Source organism: Rhinolophus sinicus, chromosome 1 (assembly GCF_057876585.1).
Source record: "Rhinolophus sinicus isolate RSI-liver-muscle chromosome 1, RSI-T2T, whole genome shotgun sequence".
Classification (NCBI taxonomy): Eukaryota; Metazoa; Chordata; class Mammalia; order Chiroptera; family Rhinolophidae; genus Rhinolophus; species Rhinolophus sinicus.
The window spans coordinates 183,579,844-183,599,415 of record NC_142501.1 but is presented as its reverse complement, the minus strand read 5'-3'; the positions used below and the strand labels follow the sequence as shown (position 1 = coordinate 183,599,415).

The 19,572-nt window shown below is 35.0% G+C and overlaps 1 protein-coding gene across 4 annotated transcripts in view; it reads left to right on the top strand.

Moving 5' to 3' along the window:
* TBCK (TBC1 domain containing kinase) overlaps nt 1-19,572 on the top strand; it is a 179,130-nt gene that overhangs the window by 1,907 nt on the left and 157,651 nt on the right. For 3 of the 4 annotated variants that reach the window (XM_019738922.3, XM_019738920.3, XM_019738921.3), the window contains exons 2-3: nt 5,734-5,954; nt 16,086-16,158. In XM_019738922.3, the coding sequence (XP_019594481.3) occupies nt 5,762-5,954; nt 16,086-16,158 (266 nt within the window). In that variant the 5' untranslated portion in view covers nt 5,734-5,761. Of the gene's footprint in view, nt 1-5,733; nt 5,955-15,792; nt 15,830-16,085; nt 16,159-19,572 lie in introns of those variants that run through there. The other variant, XM_074322745.2, reaches the window with a different exon arrangement.

Here is a 19,572-nt window from a genome sequence, read left to right as displayed (position 1 = left end):
TTGTAATATTGTCAAATTGATCCTTATTTTTTCCTCTCCACTTTCAAAAATAAAATTATGCCATCATTATGTGTGCTTTAGTTTTTGAACCATATTCTTCCTATGTAGTTTTTAACCCTCCTCGCTTTCACAAAGGACTTTCTGCTTTCTGTGTTATTTTTGGATACCTCTGGTCATTCGCAGAACATGAAAGAATTCACGAGACTCAGAAAAGTAGGAAAACAAGAAAAGGTTTATTGAAAGTCGGGCAGCAAGGATGCCTGTGGCAGTGTCTGGAGAAGATGGCTGCTGCAGATTTCTGTTTAGAAAAGAGAGAAGCACAAGGAGAAGAGTTGCCGGGTGCAGAGTGTTAAATAGACAGCTGCCCAAGGAATAGATGGTAAAGGACAGAGGCACCAGCAGAGGAGTTGCCAGGGGCAGATTCTGAAGTACACAGCTGCAGCGAGTTTCTGTATAGCTAGGGTTTTGTATTTTTCTATGCATGATGTAGGGTGCTTGTCAGCTTGCAGGGGGCTGTTGTTACAGTTGGCTTCTTACGGGAACTGTCCTGTTCCCATCCCTGATGGATTCAGGGTGCTTGTCAGCTTGCAGGGGGCTTCTTCCAGGAACCATTCTGTTCCCATCTATAATGTGTGTTTGTTAGCTTACAGGGGGTTGCCTTTGCCATGGCCTCTCCTGGGAACTGTTCTGTTCCCATCTATGATGGATGTAAGGTGCTTATCAGCTTGCAAATGTAGTGCTAGCCGGGGGATTCAGAACAAAGTGGTTAGTTTTTAAGCTTGTTCCTGCTAACTCACAAGCTTGCTCCTGTTAACTCTGCCTGTCTCATCCCTTTATTTATGAGAAAAGGTGCATGTGATTTCTTCACCAAGTCCTGCCATCACGTGCTTTCTTCACCATGTCCTCTCATTCTTTATATGAAAATCTTCCATCTCGTTTCTCTGCTCGAAGATGTTCCCCTTGGATCCCAGTCACTTTCTGTTCAATTTGAATAGATCACATTCTAGTCCTTTTGTACAGTTTCTATCCTGGGTTGTATTTGTTGAAGTCTTGGGTAAGTTACATTGTTTCTTAACCCAACATCTTCTGTTATTTGGTTTTTTCCTCTGTTTTGGTAGAATAGAATACATCCTAAAGAAACTTATTCATAAAAGGTATATGGATGATAATTTTACTTTTTAATGTTTGCATGGCTGTGGATTATTTTGCTGTTATGATGAATAGTTTTGCTGGGTATAGAAATAAAATTATGTTTCTTCAAATCTAAAGACTTCAGCATCTTCTAACTTCCATTGTTGCTCATGAGAAGATGAGAATTCCAGTCTAATCTTAATTTGCTGGTGACTGAATTGTTTGTTTTCTCTCAGAAATTATTAAAATTTTTAGTTATGCTTGACGCTTTGAAAATTTATGATGATGTGTTCATGTGAGCTTATTCCTGCAATGAGCACAAAAGTGCTAGGACAAATGTCTCAGTGTGAGTCTTTTTTTCATTTATCCTCCTTATAAGACTATAACTTGAAGATACATGTTTCCCTTCATCCATAGGGAATTTTCTCATATTCTGTTTTTCATAATTCTCCTTTATTTTCTCTTCTCTTTTTTTGAAACTCTTTAAGGTGATTGTTGGATTCTTGGCTTGATTCACTATGTTTATTGTCTTTTCTCCTATGCTTTTATCTATTTACCTTTTTGCTCCATGTTCTGAGCAATTGTGTCAACTTTATTTTCCAACACTTTTATCTAATTTGTTAATCACTTCAAGCACTCATTCTTTTAATTATTCATTTCTCACAGTCTCTTAATTGTTTCATTTTTTATCAGATGAAAGTTACATACATTAAAATTCACTGATTTTAAGTAACCAGTTTGATGCATTTTGATACATGTAAACATCCATGTGATAAACACTACTCCAATCAAAATTGAGAACATTTGCACTACTCCAAAATGTTTCTGTTTCCTTGTCCAATCCCATTCTTCCCACTCAAGGCACTATGTTCTCATATTTATCACTACAGTTAGATCTGAAGTTCTGAAACAGTGCTTAAATAGAGCCATAAGATATGAACTTTTCTGTGTCTCATTCATCAACAGCATGTTTTTGGTATATACATATTTTAGCATGTTTGTTCCTTTGTTGTTGAATAGAATTCCGTTGGATGAATATGCCACAACTTATTTATCCATTTACTTGTGTAATATTTACATTGCTTCCAGTTTTTTTCTTTGACTTATGAGTAAAATTAATGTGAACATTCTCATATAAGTATTTTTATGGATACATATTTTCATTTTTCTTCCTTGTAAGAGTGGGACTGCTGCGTCATAAACTCAAGATACTGTTTAACTTTAGAACAGTTTTCTAAACAATTTTACAAGTCCTTGTGTCATTTTATATTCCCACCAGCAGCACATATCAGCTCCAGTTCCACATTTTCCTGAATACTTGTATTGCCAATCATTCAAATTCTAGCCATTCTAGTAGTTGTGAAGTGGTATGTTGTAGTTTTAATTTGCGTTTCCCTAATTAATGCTATTGAAAACTTTTTCCAATGCTTTTAGTCTGTGTGTGCTGTCCTTTGTGAAAGTGTGTGTTTCAGACTTTTGCCTATTTTTGTATGGACTTGTTTTAATTTTAGCCATTCTTTATATATTCTAGATACAGGTCTCTTGTCATACATACATACTTACATACATATACATGGATATATTTGATATAAATGTCATATATATAATATTTTCCTTATCTTTGTCTTGGATTTTCATTTTCTCAAGGGCACTTTTTGATGTGCAGATACTTTTAATTTTGATGAAGTCCACTTTATCAAGTTCATCTTTTATTAGTGGTGTTCTTATTCTACCTAAGAAATCTTTGCTTGGACTAAAGTTGCAAAGATATTCTCTTGTAGAAGACTAATAGTTTTAGCTTTTACATTTAGGTCTATAATCTATCTCAAATGTTTGTAGATGTAACAGTAGGAGTTGAGGTTAATTTTTTTTCTATATGGGTATCTTGTCCTAGAATCATTTCTTAAAAAAGACTGTTCTTTTTCTATTGAATTTCTTAGCCTTTGTTGAAAATCAATTCATTATATTTAAAAATTTTTTTTCATTTAAATTTCAATTAATTTTTTAAAATTTATGAAATAATGTGGTATATAGCACACAGATAGATAGATAGATAGATAGATAGATAGATAGATAGATAGATAGGCAGATAGATAGGTAGAGATATGTAATATAGAAATTATGAAGCATAATCATATGAACATCCATTAACCCGCCAATTAAGTACTAGGATATTACTCAAGATTTTTGAAGCTTTTGTAGCTTCTTCCCTAATCTCACCCCTGCTTTTCATATAGTGGTAACCCTACCCTCAAGCGGGTCTTTTTTTATTCCTTTTTGAATTTATTCTTACCTGATCGGTAAGTATACCTAAATTACTTATTACTTAGCCTTTCTTATTTTTGAATTTTATGAATAATGACATAAGTTTTGTGTGACTGTTTTCCTACTCTATATTTCTAAGATTCATCTATACTGCTAAAAATGTTTCTATATTTTGCTTATTTTCCATCCTGTATGCTCTTCCATCAGATGGATGTACCACAATTTATTTAACCATTGTCACGTGTTCAGATATATGTAAGTAGTATCCAGTTTGGGGATAATAGAAACAATACCATCCTGATATCTGATATTTCTTGTATGTATCCTCTGTATATGTGTGTAGGAGTTCATGGAGGAATGTAGTAGGAAAATAGTGTCAAACTGTTTTCCAAAGTGGTTGTACCAATTTACATTCTATTTCTCCATATTCTCCTAATACGTATTATCAGATTCGTTCATTGTTACTCTCTGGCCAATACAAATGTTCATGTGACTTTAATGAGCAATTCCTTGAATGTTAATAAGGTTATTTATCTCCATACATAACCTTATATATTATATTATATATGTGTATATATGTATATATATATACACACATATATACACGTGTGTATATATATACGTGTATGTATATATATATATATATATATATATATATATATATATATATATATGCAATTTCTTTTTACTCTTGTGAAGTATTTTTTTTCCATACTTTCTGTCTTATGTAATGGATGTAATGTCTTCTCAAATCTTCCCAAGTATATTAGAGGATTTTTTCTGGTGTTGTTTTCCATAAGTTATTTCAGTTGCCTCCAGGGCAGATTTTTTTGTTGTTTATTTTATTCTTTGCTTTTTATACTATAGTCATTTGTCAACTGATGGTCCCTGGACAGTTCATTATTTCAGAGTTAAGAATGGCTGTCTAGGAGCTTTGAACATCTAGACAGGCTTGTTGATTAGCATATCTATTTTAGGATGGCAGGGTAAGGGGGCCAGATCTTATCTGGGGTTCTAAATATTCCAGAATTGAGGAGTTTGCTTTTGTCACCAGTGCCCATAGCAGCTGTTTACTATAATTTTCACACAATTTGTTTAATTTCTTTAGGGAAGAGCCTCACCAATTTTGGCTTGGAGGATAAATAACTGCCCACTTAGGGGCTAATGGCAAAGTTAACTTTTCTGTTCCTCAGCCCTTCAAATTATCTTTCTCATTTCAAACCCTCTTCTGACTTCTCTGCACTTTTGTTCCTGCTTTCTCTGAATCTGAAGCCTCTGAGTATTAAAGTGGCTGAGCAAATCTCTTGACTGTATTACAGCTTCCTTCTTTCTGTTTCTTGTGACAATACTCTTCCATATGCAAAATACTTTACAGTAATTTATTGAGATCTTTCATCAGCTCGTGGCCTTTTTCCGTTCTCTTCCTTGGTATGAATTTCACATTTTAAAACATTTTGATGAATGAGGTTTCTGGGCAGACATGAAAAGTGCCCTATTCTTTAATTTAGAATTCCATATTTTTATTGTGGAAGCTGAGAAGGGAAGAATTCAGTGATTGACAAATGGAATGTCTTTTTAGCTACACACCTGGGCATTGTGGTTGACTTTTTAATCTGAGTCAGATTGATTTTGGAGCAAGTTTCTTAATCTCCAGGCTGCTCTATTACACACTCTGAGGCACGATTTGCGTGGAGTCTGTGCTAATAGGACCCCTCAGGATCTACACATGGAACATCTATCTCTAACTTGCAGGCAATAACATCTTTCAAGATGGGGATTAAAACAGATGAGGGGATTAAAACATCACATGTAAAACACTTAATACAAAAACAAAACTTGATTAGTCATTTAAGTAACATTATAGTAACTTCTGTTATCTTGTTTAATTTTTACAACTATAAATAGAGTCCCTGATTATTTAAAGTTTCTGGTTGGAATCTATTATTTCCTTTTTTTTGACTTCCCTCACTCTGTAAAAAGGAAAAGTTCTTGATAATCTGTGGATTATTCAAGCTTTAGGTAATCAGAAGAGCCTTATTGGAAAGCATATTCCTTTAAATTCTTAAAGCTGTCAGGCGTCATTGAAGAGGTAATGTTCTATCTTTTCTTTATATGCCATTGAAAATCTTTGATTTTGATTTAGAGCTGCGATATAAATTTATGATTGGGTGATTTTTTTTTCATCTTTGATATTATCTTGGAATTTTTAAACTTGGTATTTTTTACTTTAAAGTGTTCAGATTGGCATATCCTCCAAGTCATATATTGTTCATCCTGTTTAAGGTGAGAAAACACTGCCTTAATGTTTGGTTGATCTTCCAAAAACTTCTTTTCCAGATTATCTTGGGAGGTCTAGGACTCCGAGATGTTTCCCTTGAAGGATGCTGAAATGGGTGCCTTTACCTTCTTTGCCTCAGCTCTGCCACATGATGTTTGTGGAAGCAACGGGCTTCCTCTCACACCAAATTCCATCAAAATTTTAGGGCGCTTTCAAATCCTTAAGACCATCACCCACCCAAGGCTGTGCCAGTATGTGGATATTTCTAGGGGAAAACATGGTGAGTTGTTACAGTTTTCTCTATTTTGTGTTCTCTACTCTGTTACCTTGATTAGGTTATAAATATACAGTGACTATGTGAGGAAACCATTATGTGTGTGCATGCATGCCTTCACCCTTCACTGCAGCCAAAACTCCAGTCATTTGAGTTTTTCTGACTATGTTTGAATGATTCATGTTTCTCAGATCTGAGAATCAGGATTTTTAATTTTCTTTTTCAAGGAAACCACTATCCCTTAAGCATATTTCTTCACCTCTGTTAAAAGGAAATGAAAGTTCTAATGTTAGAAACTTTAGAATTGTCTGTTGGAATGTTTCTTATGATTGAAAGTAATAATTTAGACTAAGTCTCTTCGAGTGAAAAGGAAGTCACTAATATTCTTTTTGAGCTGCAGTAATCATTTTATACAGGATTCCATTTAGAGAACTGAAATAGAAAAGTTGAACCCTATTAGTTAAACAGTCAGTGTTTCACCGAGAGGATGTTTACTGCTTTTTCAGTAGTATAGTCAGGTTCTTCTATATCTCATGTCCTAGTCTTTATGGTTTCTATAGCACAACACCATAAACTGAGTAGCTAATAAACAACCATCATTAATTTCTAAAGTTCCCGAGGCTGGGAAGCCCAAGATCAAGGCACCAGCAGATTCCATGTCTAGTGAGGCCCACTTCTTTACTAATAGCCATCTTCTCACTCTAACCTCAACATGGTAGGAGGGGCAAAGGAATTCTCTCAGGCCTCTTTTATAAGAGCACTAATCAAATTTATGAACATTCTGCACTCATGACCTAATCACCTCCCAAATTCCTCACCCCAAGCACCATCACACTGGGGATTTGGTGTCAACATATGATTTTAGGGGATACACAGATATTTAATCTATAGCACTCCTAAAGATGTTTGTGATGGCAATATTTTAAAACTATTTTTGAGGTTCCATTTTTTAAAATTATGTTAGACGCATTTCAGTGAAATGTATTTAATTTTTCTAACAAACAAAATAATTTGTAAAATTAATCCTATATATTTGCTGATATTGAACTGCTTTTTTCCCCTATAAAAATGGCATTTTCATGTGTTTTGACCTAAAAAGGCTCTCAAGAACACAAACTACATTTTCTTTATTGTTTTCCTGAAAAATATGTTAAATACTACTTTTTAAGTCTGAATTATGTCTTAAAAATATTTTCTCTGGAAGTTTTATGACTTTGAGTAGAAAATGTTTTGTGTAATGTTATTAATGGCTAGTATTTATTGAGTGCTTATTATGTATTAGGCAGTATTCTAAGTGCTTTATATATTTTAATTAATTTAATCCTCAACATTATTTTGATGTAGAAACTATTATTGTTCTCATTTTCCGGATAAGGGAGTTGAGGTACAGATCAATGAAGTAACTAATCTAGGAAATTTTGTCAAGTTTGTTGTTTTTGTTAAAAGAAAAACTTTCTGCTAAAGTTTTTATTTGATAAGTGGCTTCGATGACATTAAATGTTTAAAACTGATGAAAATTATTTGGGGCTATTTACATCACTGAAAAATTGATAGATATTGTCAATCCCTGAATGCCTCAAATACCTCTCCCCCCATCCAATTACAAATTCTGAAGAATTTTCAATTGTCACATTGGCCCAGTTCCAAAACCATTGGCAATATAGTAGATACTCTTTATCATCTGTAGCTGGGACTGTAATTAGTCTTGCTGTGTTACATCAGCAAATTTGAAGTATGCCTATCTTCCCAAATACTTGCCACTTTCCTCAGTTTTTAGGACTTCTTGATTTTCGTATCCTAAAGTGCCCTTGATTTCTTTCCACTGTGTCTGGAAGCCTGTTTGGAGCTTCACTTCATATAACTGGAGTCTATTCTCTGTTCTGTTTTCCCTAGGCTTTCTTTTCTCAGGATAATTGACTCAATTGTTAGATATTTCTTGAGCTCCTTCTTTTTACCCTCTACATAAATGACCCCTATATAAACACTGAAGCTGGAAAAACCTTATATTAGGTGCAAAAGTATTTGTAGATTTTTGGAATTGTTTATAACCTTTTAAACCGCAATTACTTTTGCACCAACCTAATATAATCCCTCTGGGAACACTATTGCTGACTTTGCATGGGAACCTTCCTTTTAGTTTTCAGTGTCAGAAACTGATCTCCTTAGACACTGTTAGACTCTGGTAGTGTTGAAGCCAGCTCAGCAATCTCAGTAGTCCTTTTAGGCCTGTCCACCATATGGCTAGTTACTCTGTTTCCTCTGCTTGCCCTGCTCCTAGATCTCAGCAGACCCTCTTCTAGGGTAACATAGGTCATGGATAGGTATAAAATTAATATGGTTTCAGTTTGGCTGCCTGAAATGCAAATGTCAGCGATTGTCAAAAAGTCAGGGAATTTGTTTAAATTGGCAGTGCTCATTGTCTTTAAAAGTTGTATGCATAAGAAATAACTGAATTATTATACATGTTTTTATAAGGGTCTGTTTGTTCCAAAGAATCCCAGTCATTTCAGTTGCATTTAGTTTGAAAAATTTGAAAAGTTTCTACTCAACAGTTTCCTTACTGAACAACACACATTTCTCAATGGTATAACCACACATGATTTTGGTTTGGACTCTACTTGTCTTCTCAAACAATTTTGAGTTTTGGTTCTTTTCCCCCTTTTATTCTGTTCTTGTTATTCAGATATCTTACATCTTATCTTACTCTCCACCCCCACCTTCCCCTTCTTATTTGGAGTTATGTGTGACATGTGGTCTGTTTTAGTAACATTATGTTTTCACATGTATTAGCTTTCTACAGATCATTCAAAACTGATTCAACATGATGTTAGCTTCTTGCTAACTCAGCAGGATGAAGTATTAGTGGACATTTTATTAGGATTTGAGATCTTGGTTTATGAAAAGAAAAGTTGAAGAAAATATCTTTACAATAAAAAAGGCAAATAAAGCTTAAAACTACTGAAGTTAACAAATTTAATCTTTTTCTTTTGAGCTGCAAAGCTCCGCAGTGTTTAGAAGCAGAGTGAAGTTTGTAAATTGTAATGCATCCCCCCCCCCTTTTTTTTTCTTTGGTATCAATTACCCAGAAATCTTTTGGTTATTGATAGTGAAATCAAGAACAAAATTATGTGCACTAATAATAGAATTGTTAAGGACCTATATAAGGTAATTTATTGTATATCTCTAGCTGCATATAATTTCAACCGAAGTTCTATATCAGATCACAGACTTCCATCAAAGAAATAGAAACAGTAGGATGGAGATATATATATGTGTATATATATAGATAGATATAGATATAGATATTAATTTTTAGGAATTGGCTTATGTTATGGTGGAGGCTGGGTCAGCAAGTCATAGGCAGGACATCAAGGACACTGAACTCTTGGACAAGAGCTGAGCTGCAGTCCCTGGGTAGAATTTCTTCTTCAGAGAAGCTTTTGCTCTTAAGGCCTTTACAACTGATTGAGTCACAATCACCCAAGTTATCTAGGATAATCTTTACTTGAAGTAAACTGGTTATAGATTTTAATCACTTATAAAATATCTGCACGGTAACACCTAGGTTAGCGTTTGAATAACTGGAGTCGATAGCCTAGCCATATTGAGTCATAAAACTGACCTTCACAGTGACCTACTAACAATACTATTTTTTAAGCTGTCGTGCAGTATTTCATGTGGGGTCTCAGCTCCCGCTCCCCACGTAAGAACGCAGGATATGGTGAGGCCAAAAAGGAACACCCAGGGAGCCAGAGATACGGGAGTCATACCACTATATTCTCGCTGGCGGCCGGGCGAGACACACGAAGTAGGATCCACACAATCCGCAGTCTGCTGTCCACCTTTCTGCCTGCCAACCAACCAACCAACCAATGCAGTCACGGCAGCTTTATCAGCAGCCAATTGGCCAACTGGCTACACCAACGGCCAACTACCACCTGAGCCAGCACCCCCCACGCGAGGCCCAGAACTTGGGAACTGCTCTCTGGGACTCCATCCCCACATAAGCCCAGACATTTTCTTTATTAGTTTTATTGTATAAGTATTTATTTTTTATATTTAAAAGGTGATGAGTTAATCTGAATTTTTATTGTGGATAACCAAAGAATAATGTAGTAGCTGTATTCTAATAATCTTTCAGATTACCTTACCACATTCACTAATTACCTCTCTGTAAAAAAGAAAAATTGGTTTTTCTTTTAGTCCCTCTCCTTATTCAACTCTTTTATTATCTTCTTGCTTAATGTACTGTCTTCAATTTCTTAGCTTTGATTTAAAACATACAATTCAGGTTGTGTGTACACTACGGTGATACTTGGTATTTATCAGATATTTGTTAGAAAGATTATTTCACAGTTCTTATATCTTCTACTCTTTAAACTTCATCTTAGTGTCACATTTGTTTTTTTTAATAAATGATGCCAGTACATTGTTGACTTATATTTGGCACATTATGTTTCCTAAATATTTTTGTCATATTTCATTCTGTGAAACTATATTGTTTTATAACAAACAGAAGTTATTTTCAAACAGTGGTCCAGAGTTTCAGGATGAAGACTCTCTAATGATTTCTTGTAAAAACTTTGTTTTTACAAAGTTTGTATTGGAAACACTGTTTAGTTATATATGCCATTACCTCTGGGATAGACTGATAGTCTACCAAGGATTGTGGCTCTGCTGCATTAAAATAATGCTTCAAAATTTCATAGGATCCTGAAGCTTGGCAAACTCTGGTTTATGATATTTTGAAGGAGTTTCCAGAAGGAGACTGACAACATTTTTTTTCCTAAATCATTTTAAGCCTGACAAATTTTAGGCTAATGCCAAACACTTTGGAAATCTCTCATGGATATGGAGACTTATGAATATCTAATTTAAAATTATTAGTTAATGGAGTATGTGCGTTTTAATAAATTCTGATGTTTTTGTTTTATATTAAAATCAGCGCTATTGAGGTATTATTATGCCTCGTTTACAACGTAAGTATATGCATTTCTACTCGGGACAGATTTCTGTTTAGATAATGACTGTCGTCGTACGGAATTCTTACTCGTTTCTAATGGCCACATCATGCCTTTGCTCAAGTTAACTCATTTAACAAGTATTTTTATATTTATTGCTTATATATTTGGGGTGCCATTCTAGACACTGGTGATACATTTTGAACAAGATTGGCATTGTTCCTGCCATTATGAAATGTATTATCTAGTGGAGAACAACGACATTAAATAAAAAAATATACAAATCTTTAGAGCTGAAATAAGTGATACAAAAGGAAAGTACAATGTAGCATAGTTTATAATATAGGAGGAGGAAATTGATTTGGGGGGACCAGAAAAATGTTCCTTGAGCAAGTCACATTTGACTGAGGAATGAATGCTAATAATAGCTAAAACTTAGATAGTGATTGCTATGTGTCAGGCACTATTCTAGGCTCTTATTATATATTAATATTAACTCATTTCACCCTCAGAACAACTCTGTGAGACAGTGCTATTGCTTTATTCATTTTACAGAAGAGTGCACTAGGGCATAGACAGGTTAACAAACTTCCCAAAATTACAGTGTTAATGAGTATTAAACCTGAGGTTTCAGCCTAGACAAAAGTGTCTGAGCTCTTAACTACTATGTTTTATAATAGGAACTAACTGGGAGAAGGGAATAGGGGAGATCATTTTAGGCAGTGGGAAGCCATGTGCTAATACCTTAATGCAGGAAAGGGGAAGGAAGGCCAGTGTGACTGGAAGTTAGTGACCGAGAGGTAAAATAAAATGAAATTAAAGAGGAAGTTATATGTTCAGATTTATTAATTATTATTTTATCACTTAGACTTCAGTGTGAAAAAATATTGAAAGGCAATAAGAATGTGAGAAGCTCAGTTAAGAGATTGTTGCAGTAATAAGAGATGATGTTTGGACCCAGATTGTGTCAGATGGAGCAAGCTGTATAGATTCTGGAAACAGTAGGAAGATGGAAATAACAGGACATTTGTTTAGATTTGAGAAAGGGAGATTGCTCCTAAGTTTCTAGCTGGATCAGCTGCCAGGATAGTGGAACCATTTACTGAAATTAGTTGTACTAAGGGAAATAGGCTTAAGGAGCAAACTATATGTTCAGTTTGGGTTCTGTTGAGTTTGAGGTAACTTTTATATTAAAGTGAGAAATTGTCTATAAAAGCCTGGAATTCAGAAGAGAGTTCTGGGCTTGAAATAAAATTTGAGAGTTTTTCACCCTTGGGAGTAAATGAGAAGAAAATGCAATATGAAGACCCAGAATCAAAGGTGGAAGAACTAGAAATATTTAAAACTAAAGTGGAATAGGGGCCAATCTACAGAGAACACTGAGGAGAGGTAGCCAGATAACTGTAAGGAAAACTTACAAAAGGTGGTAAGATAGAAATCACAGGAATGCAGCTTCCCGTTTTGGTTTTCTGATAGTACTATTTGCTTTTTCCTTCTAGAACTTTACAGTAGTACTAAACTGCTTGGAGTTCAACTTTGTATGCTCTTTATTTAATTGAAAAACTCGACCTTTTATTTCATGATTTTCTTTACTGTTCTCTTTTTTCTTTTTTCTCACTAAGTGTTCTTTCAAATTTAATTTTCAAGTTTCTGTTCAGATCACTTGGAGTCTTTCATTTTAAACTGATAGCTTTTTATTTGGAGCATTTTTTAATTTTCGTGTTTCAGATCATTCTGTATAGACAGTTTCAGCTTCTAAGATGTGACCCATATAATATCCTGCCCTCACACCTCACATGACGGCCTGTAGGCCATTGTCTTTCATCTCTACTCCGTTATGCAAGACCATGCCTTGGTCTAGTCATTACCGAGGTGTTCCTTTTACTGGCTCTCCGGCTCTGAAATTCTCCTTTTCCATCTGCAGCTGTCCAATTTTTCTACCTTTGCTAACTTTCCATTTTCACCAGACCTCTTTGTAGTTATCACTATTCCCAATCTCATTGCTCCTTCACTTCTTTGTCTTGGCTACCATCTATATATTTTGTGTTAACCGTCTTCCTTATCTAATCTAGAAACCACTTTGCATGGATATTCATAGTACCCCAATTTTTTAAACCCTTTGTCTCTCTTGAAATAACCTTATCAAATCCCCAACCACTTGTAAGCCCAGTTGTACTTTTCTCTTGCTCCTCTTCCATTCATCCTTTTGTATATGTGTAAATACACACACACACACACACACACACACACTTCTGTTGCTGTGTCAGACAATGTGTTGGTCACTACGGATAACTGATGAGGAAAAAAAGTATAGACTGACCCTTAGAACTGTGCTGTCTTATTCATAGATGGTTGATCTGTTGGAAAATAAACATTACATCATAATATTGATTGTGCCCACCAAAATTTTATATTATTACTTAATCTTAGAAGGCCCCATTTTATTAAGTGTTATGATCATAAATGGATGTTGTATCTTGTCAAATAATTAAAACGCTTAATAAAATGGGTACAGAAGGAAAATAACCCTAACATAACAAAAACCATATATGACAAACCCTCAGCTAATATTATAATTAATGGTGAAAATCTGAAGCCCTTCACCCTACTTTCAGGGATAAGACAGGGTTGTCCCTTATCAGCACTACTATTCAACGTAGTACTGGAAGTCCTAGCCAGAGCAATCAGGCAAGAGAAAGAAATAGAAGGCATCCGAATTGGGAAGGATGAAGATAAATTGTCACTTTTTGCAGATGACATAATGCTATGTATAGAAAACCCTAAAGACTCCATCAAAAAGCTATTAGAAACAATAAAATAATACAGTAAAGTTGCCAGCTATAAAATCAATGTACAAAAACCCATTGCATTCCTATATACTAACAGTGAAATTTCAGAAAAAGAAATAGAACAATTCCTTTTATAGTTGCAACAAAAAGAATAAGATACCTAGGAATACACTTAACCAAGGATGTGAAGGACCTATACACTGAAAACTATAAGAGATTTTTAAAAGAAATTGAAGAAGACACAAAGAAATGGAAAGACATTCCGTGTTCATGGATTGGAAGAATCAATATAGCTGAAATGGCCGTATACTCAAAGCCGTATTACACAGATGTAATGCAATCCCCATCAAAATCCCAATGGCATTTTTTAAAGAAATAGAACAAAAAAATAATCAGATTTGTTCTGGGAACCACAAAGGGCCCTGAATAGCCAAGGCAATTCTAAATAAAAAGAATAATGCTGCAGGTATCACACTCCCTGACATCAGCTTGTAATACAGAGCAACAATAATCAAAACAGCGTTGTATTGGCAGGAAAACAGACACACAGACCAATGGAACAGAATTGAAAACCCAAAAATAAACCCACATAAATATGGACAGATAATTTTTGACAAAGAAGCAAAAAACATACAATGGAGAAAAGACAGCCTCTTTAATAAATGGTGCTGGGAGAATTGGAAAGCCATGTGCGAAAAAATGAAACCAGACTGTTGTCTGTCACCATGTACCAAAATTAACTCAAAATGGATCAAAGACCTAAACCTAAAACCTAAAACAATAAACTGCATAGAAGAAAACAGGTACTAAACTTACGGACCTTGGGTTCAAAGAAGATTTGTTGAATTTGACCTCGAAGGCAAGGGAAGTAAAACTTGAATGAACTAAAAAGCTTCTGCACAACCAAAGAAACCATCGACAAAACACAGAGGCAACCAACCGAATGGGAGAAAATTTTTGCAATTCATACAACTCAACAACAAAAAAACCAAACAATTCAATTAAAAAATTGGCAGAGGACCTGAATAGACATTTCTCCAAAGAGGACATACGGATGGCCAATAGACATATGAAAAGATGCTCAACATCATTAATCATCCGAGAAATGCAAATAATCACAATGAGATATCACATCACACCGATTAGAACGGCTATCATCAACAAGACAAATAATAAGTGTTGGAGAGGCTGTGGAGAAAACAGAACCCTCAGACTTTCTTGGTGGGATTGCAGATTGGTTGTAGCCCCTATGGATGGCAGTGTGGAGGTTCCTCAAAAAATTAAGACTAGAATTACCAACTGATCTAGCAATCCCTCTCCTAGGTATATACCCCCAAAAAATCTGAAAACATCCGTAAAGCTATATGTGCTCCGAGGTTCATTGCAGCCTTATGTATGGTGGCCAAGACATGTAAACAACCAAAATGTCCTTCGACAGATGATTGGTTAAAGAAGATGTGGTATATATACACAATGGAATAGAACTCGGCCATAGGAAAAGATGAAATAGTGCCATTTGTGACAACATGGATGGATCTTGAGATTCTTATGCTAAGTGAAATAAGTCAGACAGAAAAAGTTGAGAACCATGTGATTTCACTGATATGTGGGATATAAAACTGAAAGCAACAAAGGAACAAGACAAAGAAACAAAAACATATAGACACAGACAACAGTTTAGTGTTTACCAGAGGGTAAAGGCAGAGGGAGGATGGTAGGAGAGGGTAAAGGGGGTCAAATATATGGTGATGGAAGGAGAACTGACTGGGTGGTGAACACACAATGTGATACATAGATGATGTATTTCAGAATTGTACACTTGAAACCTATGTAATTTTACGAATCATTGTCACCCCAATAAAATTTAGTTTAAAAAAAAGGCCCAGGATGGTGCAAACAATCCCAAATTGATTTTCTGTTCTTTGTCCATAGTCATGATTCAGAACATTTCTGCTTTTCTCGAGTTTCTGAACTCAGTTTCACAGACCTTGTGTTGGACCCAGGCTGTCAAGACAGTCTGTCCCTAGCTCCCAATTTCCCTTCCCTTCCCTTCAAAATTCTTTATATCTTCATCCAAACTTTTCCTTCTCCTAGCCTGTGTCAGAGAAACAATGAGTTCTTCTTTCCAAAGGTAAGCATTTCCATCTGTTTTTCTGCATGTGCATGGGAGAATCTCTACAGAAAAATACAAGATGAAAAGAACTTGTTATTTAATGTCTTGTTCTATTACACATTGATATGTTTGATAATTGTGTCATTAATATGGAGTTTGAAAAGCTCTTCTAAAATACCATTTGTACTGTATGTTAATATCTTTAGTGGGGTATATTATCTTGTTATTAAAATGTGTTAATCAAATATAAAGTGGATTTGTTTTCTTTATTCAGAGAGACTGGTGGTGGTGGCCGAACACTGTGAACAGAGTCTAGAAGACTTACTTCGAGAAAGGAAACCTGTGAGGTACTGTGTTATAACAGGAAATTTAAATGAAAAGCAGAAATTGGCAAACAAAAAGGCATTTTAACTAGATACTATAGGCTTTTTGTTTCTTCTGTTACTCATTTAATGATAAAATACAGGTGCAAATTTTCATTTTAGGAAATTTAATTCAAGCGCCTCATAGAAATTCATCACTGACATTGTCAACTTTTGTGAGGTAGGCATTCTCCAAAATACTAGATAAAAAAAAATTCCTACAGAGGATATATGTGAAAATTTGAAATCTTTTTAGTACTAAGCATTTTTCTAGCTGACATTAAGAGTATTTTCCTTAGAGGAGTACTTGGTAACTTATCACAAGATACTGGCATTCCCAGGGACACAGTGAGCTGTGTTAAGTAAAGGCCATGTTGAAGAGGAGCAAAAAATAATAAGCATGGCTTGGGGGGGAGCTAATGATATAATTTAAATTCAGTTATTTCAGTGACTCAGTAAATTAATTTTCTATGTTAGGCATTCTTGGCAATAAAAGCATGTTTCTAAATTTTATTACTAATACTCTATTAAATGAGCTAGCTTCTTCACATATTTTCTGAAAATATCTTAAAATCATCAAAAATATTTCTTTAATGAATAAAGTACCAAACCAATGAAAACTGCTTTCCAGGAGGCTTTATATGATTATAAATATCAGTTCTAATTTAAAGAAATATTCCTGACGGTTAATACTTTTTAAACACTGCTGTATTCTAGATGAAAGTAAATTTTTTCCATGGGAGAAAACAAATGTGTATCTTACTAAATAGTATTAATTTAATGGAAGCAAAACAAATAAATTGAATAAAAGTGCTTTCCTTGCGACTTTAAATGGTGTGGTTTTAAGTAGTCTCTGAAATGAAAGATACAGATATCAAGTATACCATTGCCTTTTTTAGAAAAGTCTAATCTGACATAGGTAATAAAAGTGACTTTCTCTATATTTAGTGAATATGTTTTTATAATTGTAGTTTTTGCATGTCACAAATCTTTGATTTTATTTTTTTAAGACCATATTACTCTTTGCTCACCAAAGAAGTTTATACTTGATATGCCACTGATGCTGTGAACAATTTTCTGTGAAAGCTAGGTGACCTTAAAATTGAAAAACAATTTCAGCCATATCTTTATGGAAAAATAAACACTTTATTTTAATTTAGGCAAGGTTAAGTTTGTATCAAGATTGGAAACCAATTATAGCCATGGGTTCATCTAGGAATTTTAACTGAGCCTAGGTTAAATTTGTAAAAAGATTTATAATTTAGTATGTATGATGAAAAAGTCACTAACTAACGACACAGTTTGGACAATTCTCTTCATTGTTTTCCTTATCTGTAAAACAAGGAGTTTTACTTGATCTAGGTATCAGTCTAAAGGAATTCTCAAGTTTATATTTTATTTAATATGCATTGTATCTGATAATATATTGACCAATTGCTTTTATAAGTATATATTTCTATGTTTCTTCTACTAATATATAAACCTACTATTGCCCTTTATTTAAATGGTAGATTTCTTAACAGGAGAACCCATGACAAATCGTAGTGTAAAATTGCACTGCTCTAGTATAAAAGGCTAACTTGTTATAAAAACATCTATTTTTATGATACCACAATCCCACTCCTAGATAGAGGACCTGCTCAAATTTTGACCTCATTTGTCTCACTTTAGTCCCAGCCCTGCCTTGGTATTTAACCAACAGAAAGGAAAAATACATGTGCACCAAAATATTTGCACAATAATGTTTCCAGAAACATTATTCACAGTAGCTCCAAAATGGGAAGAACGCGGATGCCCATCAGTGGGAGAATGGGTAAACAGATCAGGGCATATAAATCAACAATACTGATACATGCAACACCATGACCAACCTTAAAAATATGCTGAGCAAAAGAAGCCAGACACAAGGATTATAGTCATTTATGTGATGTTCTGGAACAATCCATGATGTTCTAGAACTCATCCATGATGGTAGATATAAAAACAGTGCTTGATTTGGGTTGGGGGGGAAGAGTAATACAAGAACTGATTCAAAATAGCCGTGAGGGACTTGTATGAGGTAATGGAAATTTTTTACATCCTGATCAAGGTATTACTTACATGGTGCATGTTCTTGCAAAATTTGTCAAATCTCACTGAAATATACACATAAAATGCATTTCTCCTATGTAAATTATACCTTCAGTATTTAAAAAGCCTGTTGAGTTATTTACTTTGCTTGAGTTGTAAATTCCTTATGTGCCAACAATATTAGCGTGTTAATGAGGAAGCTTGATCCAGTGGCATATTTTGCATTTCTTTGTTCCTGTAAGAAGAAATAGTGTGAGTTAGTTATTGCTTCTTAACAAATCACCTCAACACTTAATGGCTTAAAACAACAATAAGCATTTCCTCACAGATTTTCTGGGTCAGGAACTCAGCAATGGCTTAGCTTCCTTGTTCTAGCTCAGGATCTGAGGATGCAGTCAATATGTCAGCTGAGGCTGTAGTCATGCGAAAGCTTACTTGGGTGCTCTGTTTCTAAGATAGCTCAGCCATGTGATGCCAGTTGTTGACAGGAGGCTTTAGTTCCTCCCTGCCTGAGCGCCTTCCCACAGGCCTTTTGGCCATCCTCACAGCATGGTGGTTGGCTTCTTAGAGTGAAAAGAAAGCAAGGTGGAAGCTGCAATGCATTCTATGACCGAGCCTCAGGAACCACACAGTGTCGTTCATGCAGTATCCTAGTTCATGCAGTATCCTACCGGATACAGGCCAGCCATTAACTCCACTCAGTGTGGGAGGGGACTACACAAGAATGTGAACCCCATGAATCAGGGGTCTCTGGGGACCATTAGAGGCTGGTCTTAGAGGTATGGTCTTAGAGATCATACACGTACTTCAAAAAACTAGGAGTGAGATGCTAAGCCAACATTAACACTAGCTGAAAAAACAATTACTAATTTTTCTTACTGTAAGAAATAAGTTCTTAAAATTATTTAGTATTCATTTAAGGTATTTGGGGCAGAAGAAAGGAAGAAGAGAGAGAGGGTAGATCATTAAGGGGATACTCACAAGTATTAGAGGTGAAATAGGCCTTTCGTAGACATAGCTGTGCTGCTATCGGAATTGCTGTACATTCTAACTATTGATGTTACACACGCTCTTATGTTCCAGCCATTCCCAAGGACTCTAAGCTACAACTAGAGTAGTTTTCTGGTCCTCAGGGTGGTCTAACTGTAGGATTTCATTCTGATCTCAACATTTCCTCTCTGCCCATATATGCCCCTCCTTTACTTTACTAAAAGAACTGAAGCAGGAAAGAAGCGTTAACTCCAAAGACAAATTTCAGTTTTCATCATTTTATGTTGCGACCTGCACAACACAAGCCGTGGGAAGGCGAGGGAGGCGGTGAGGGTTAAA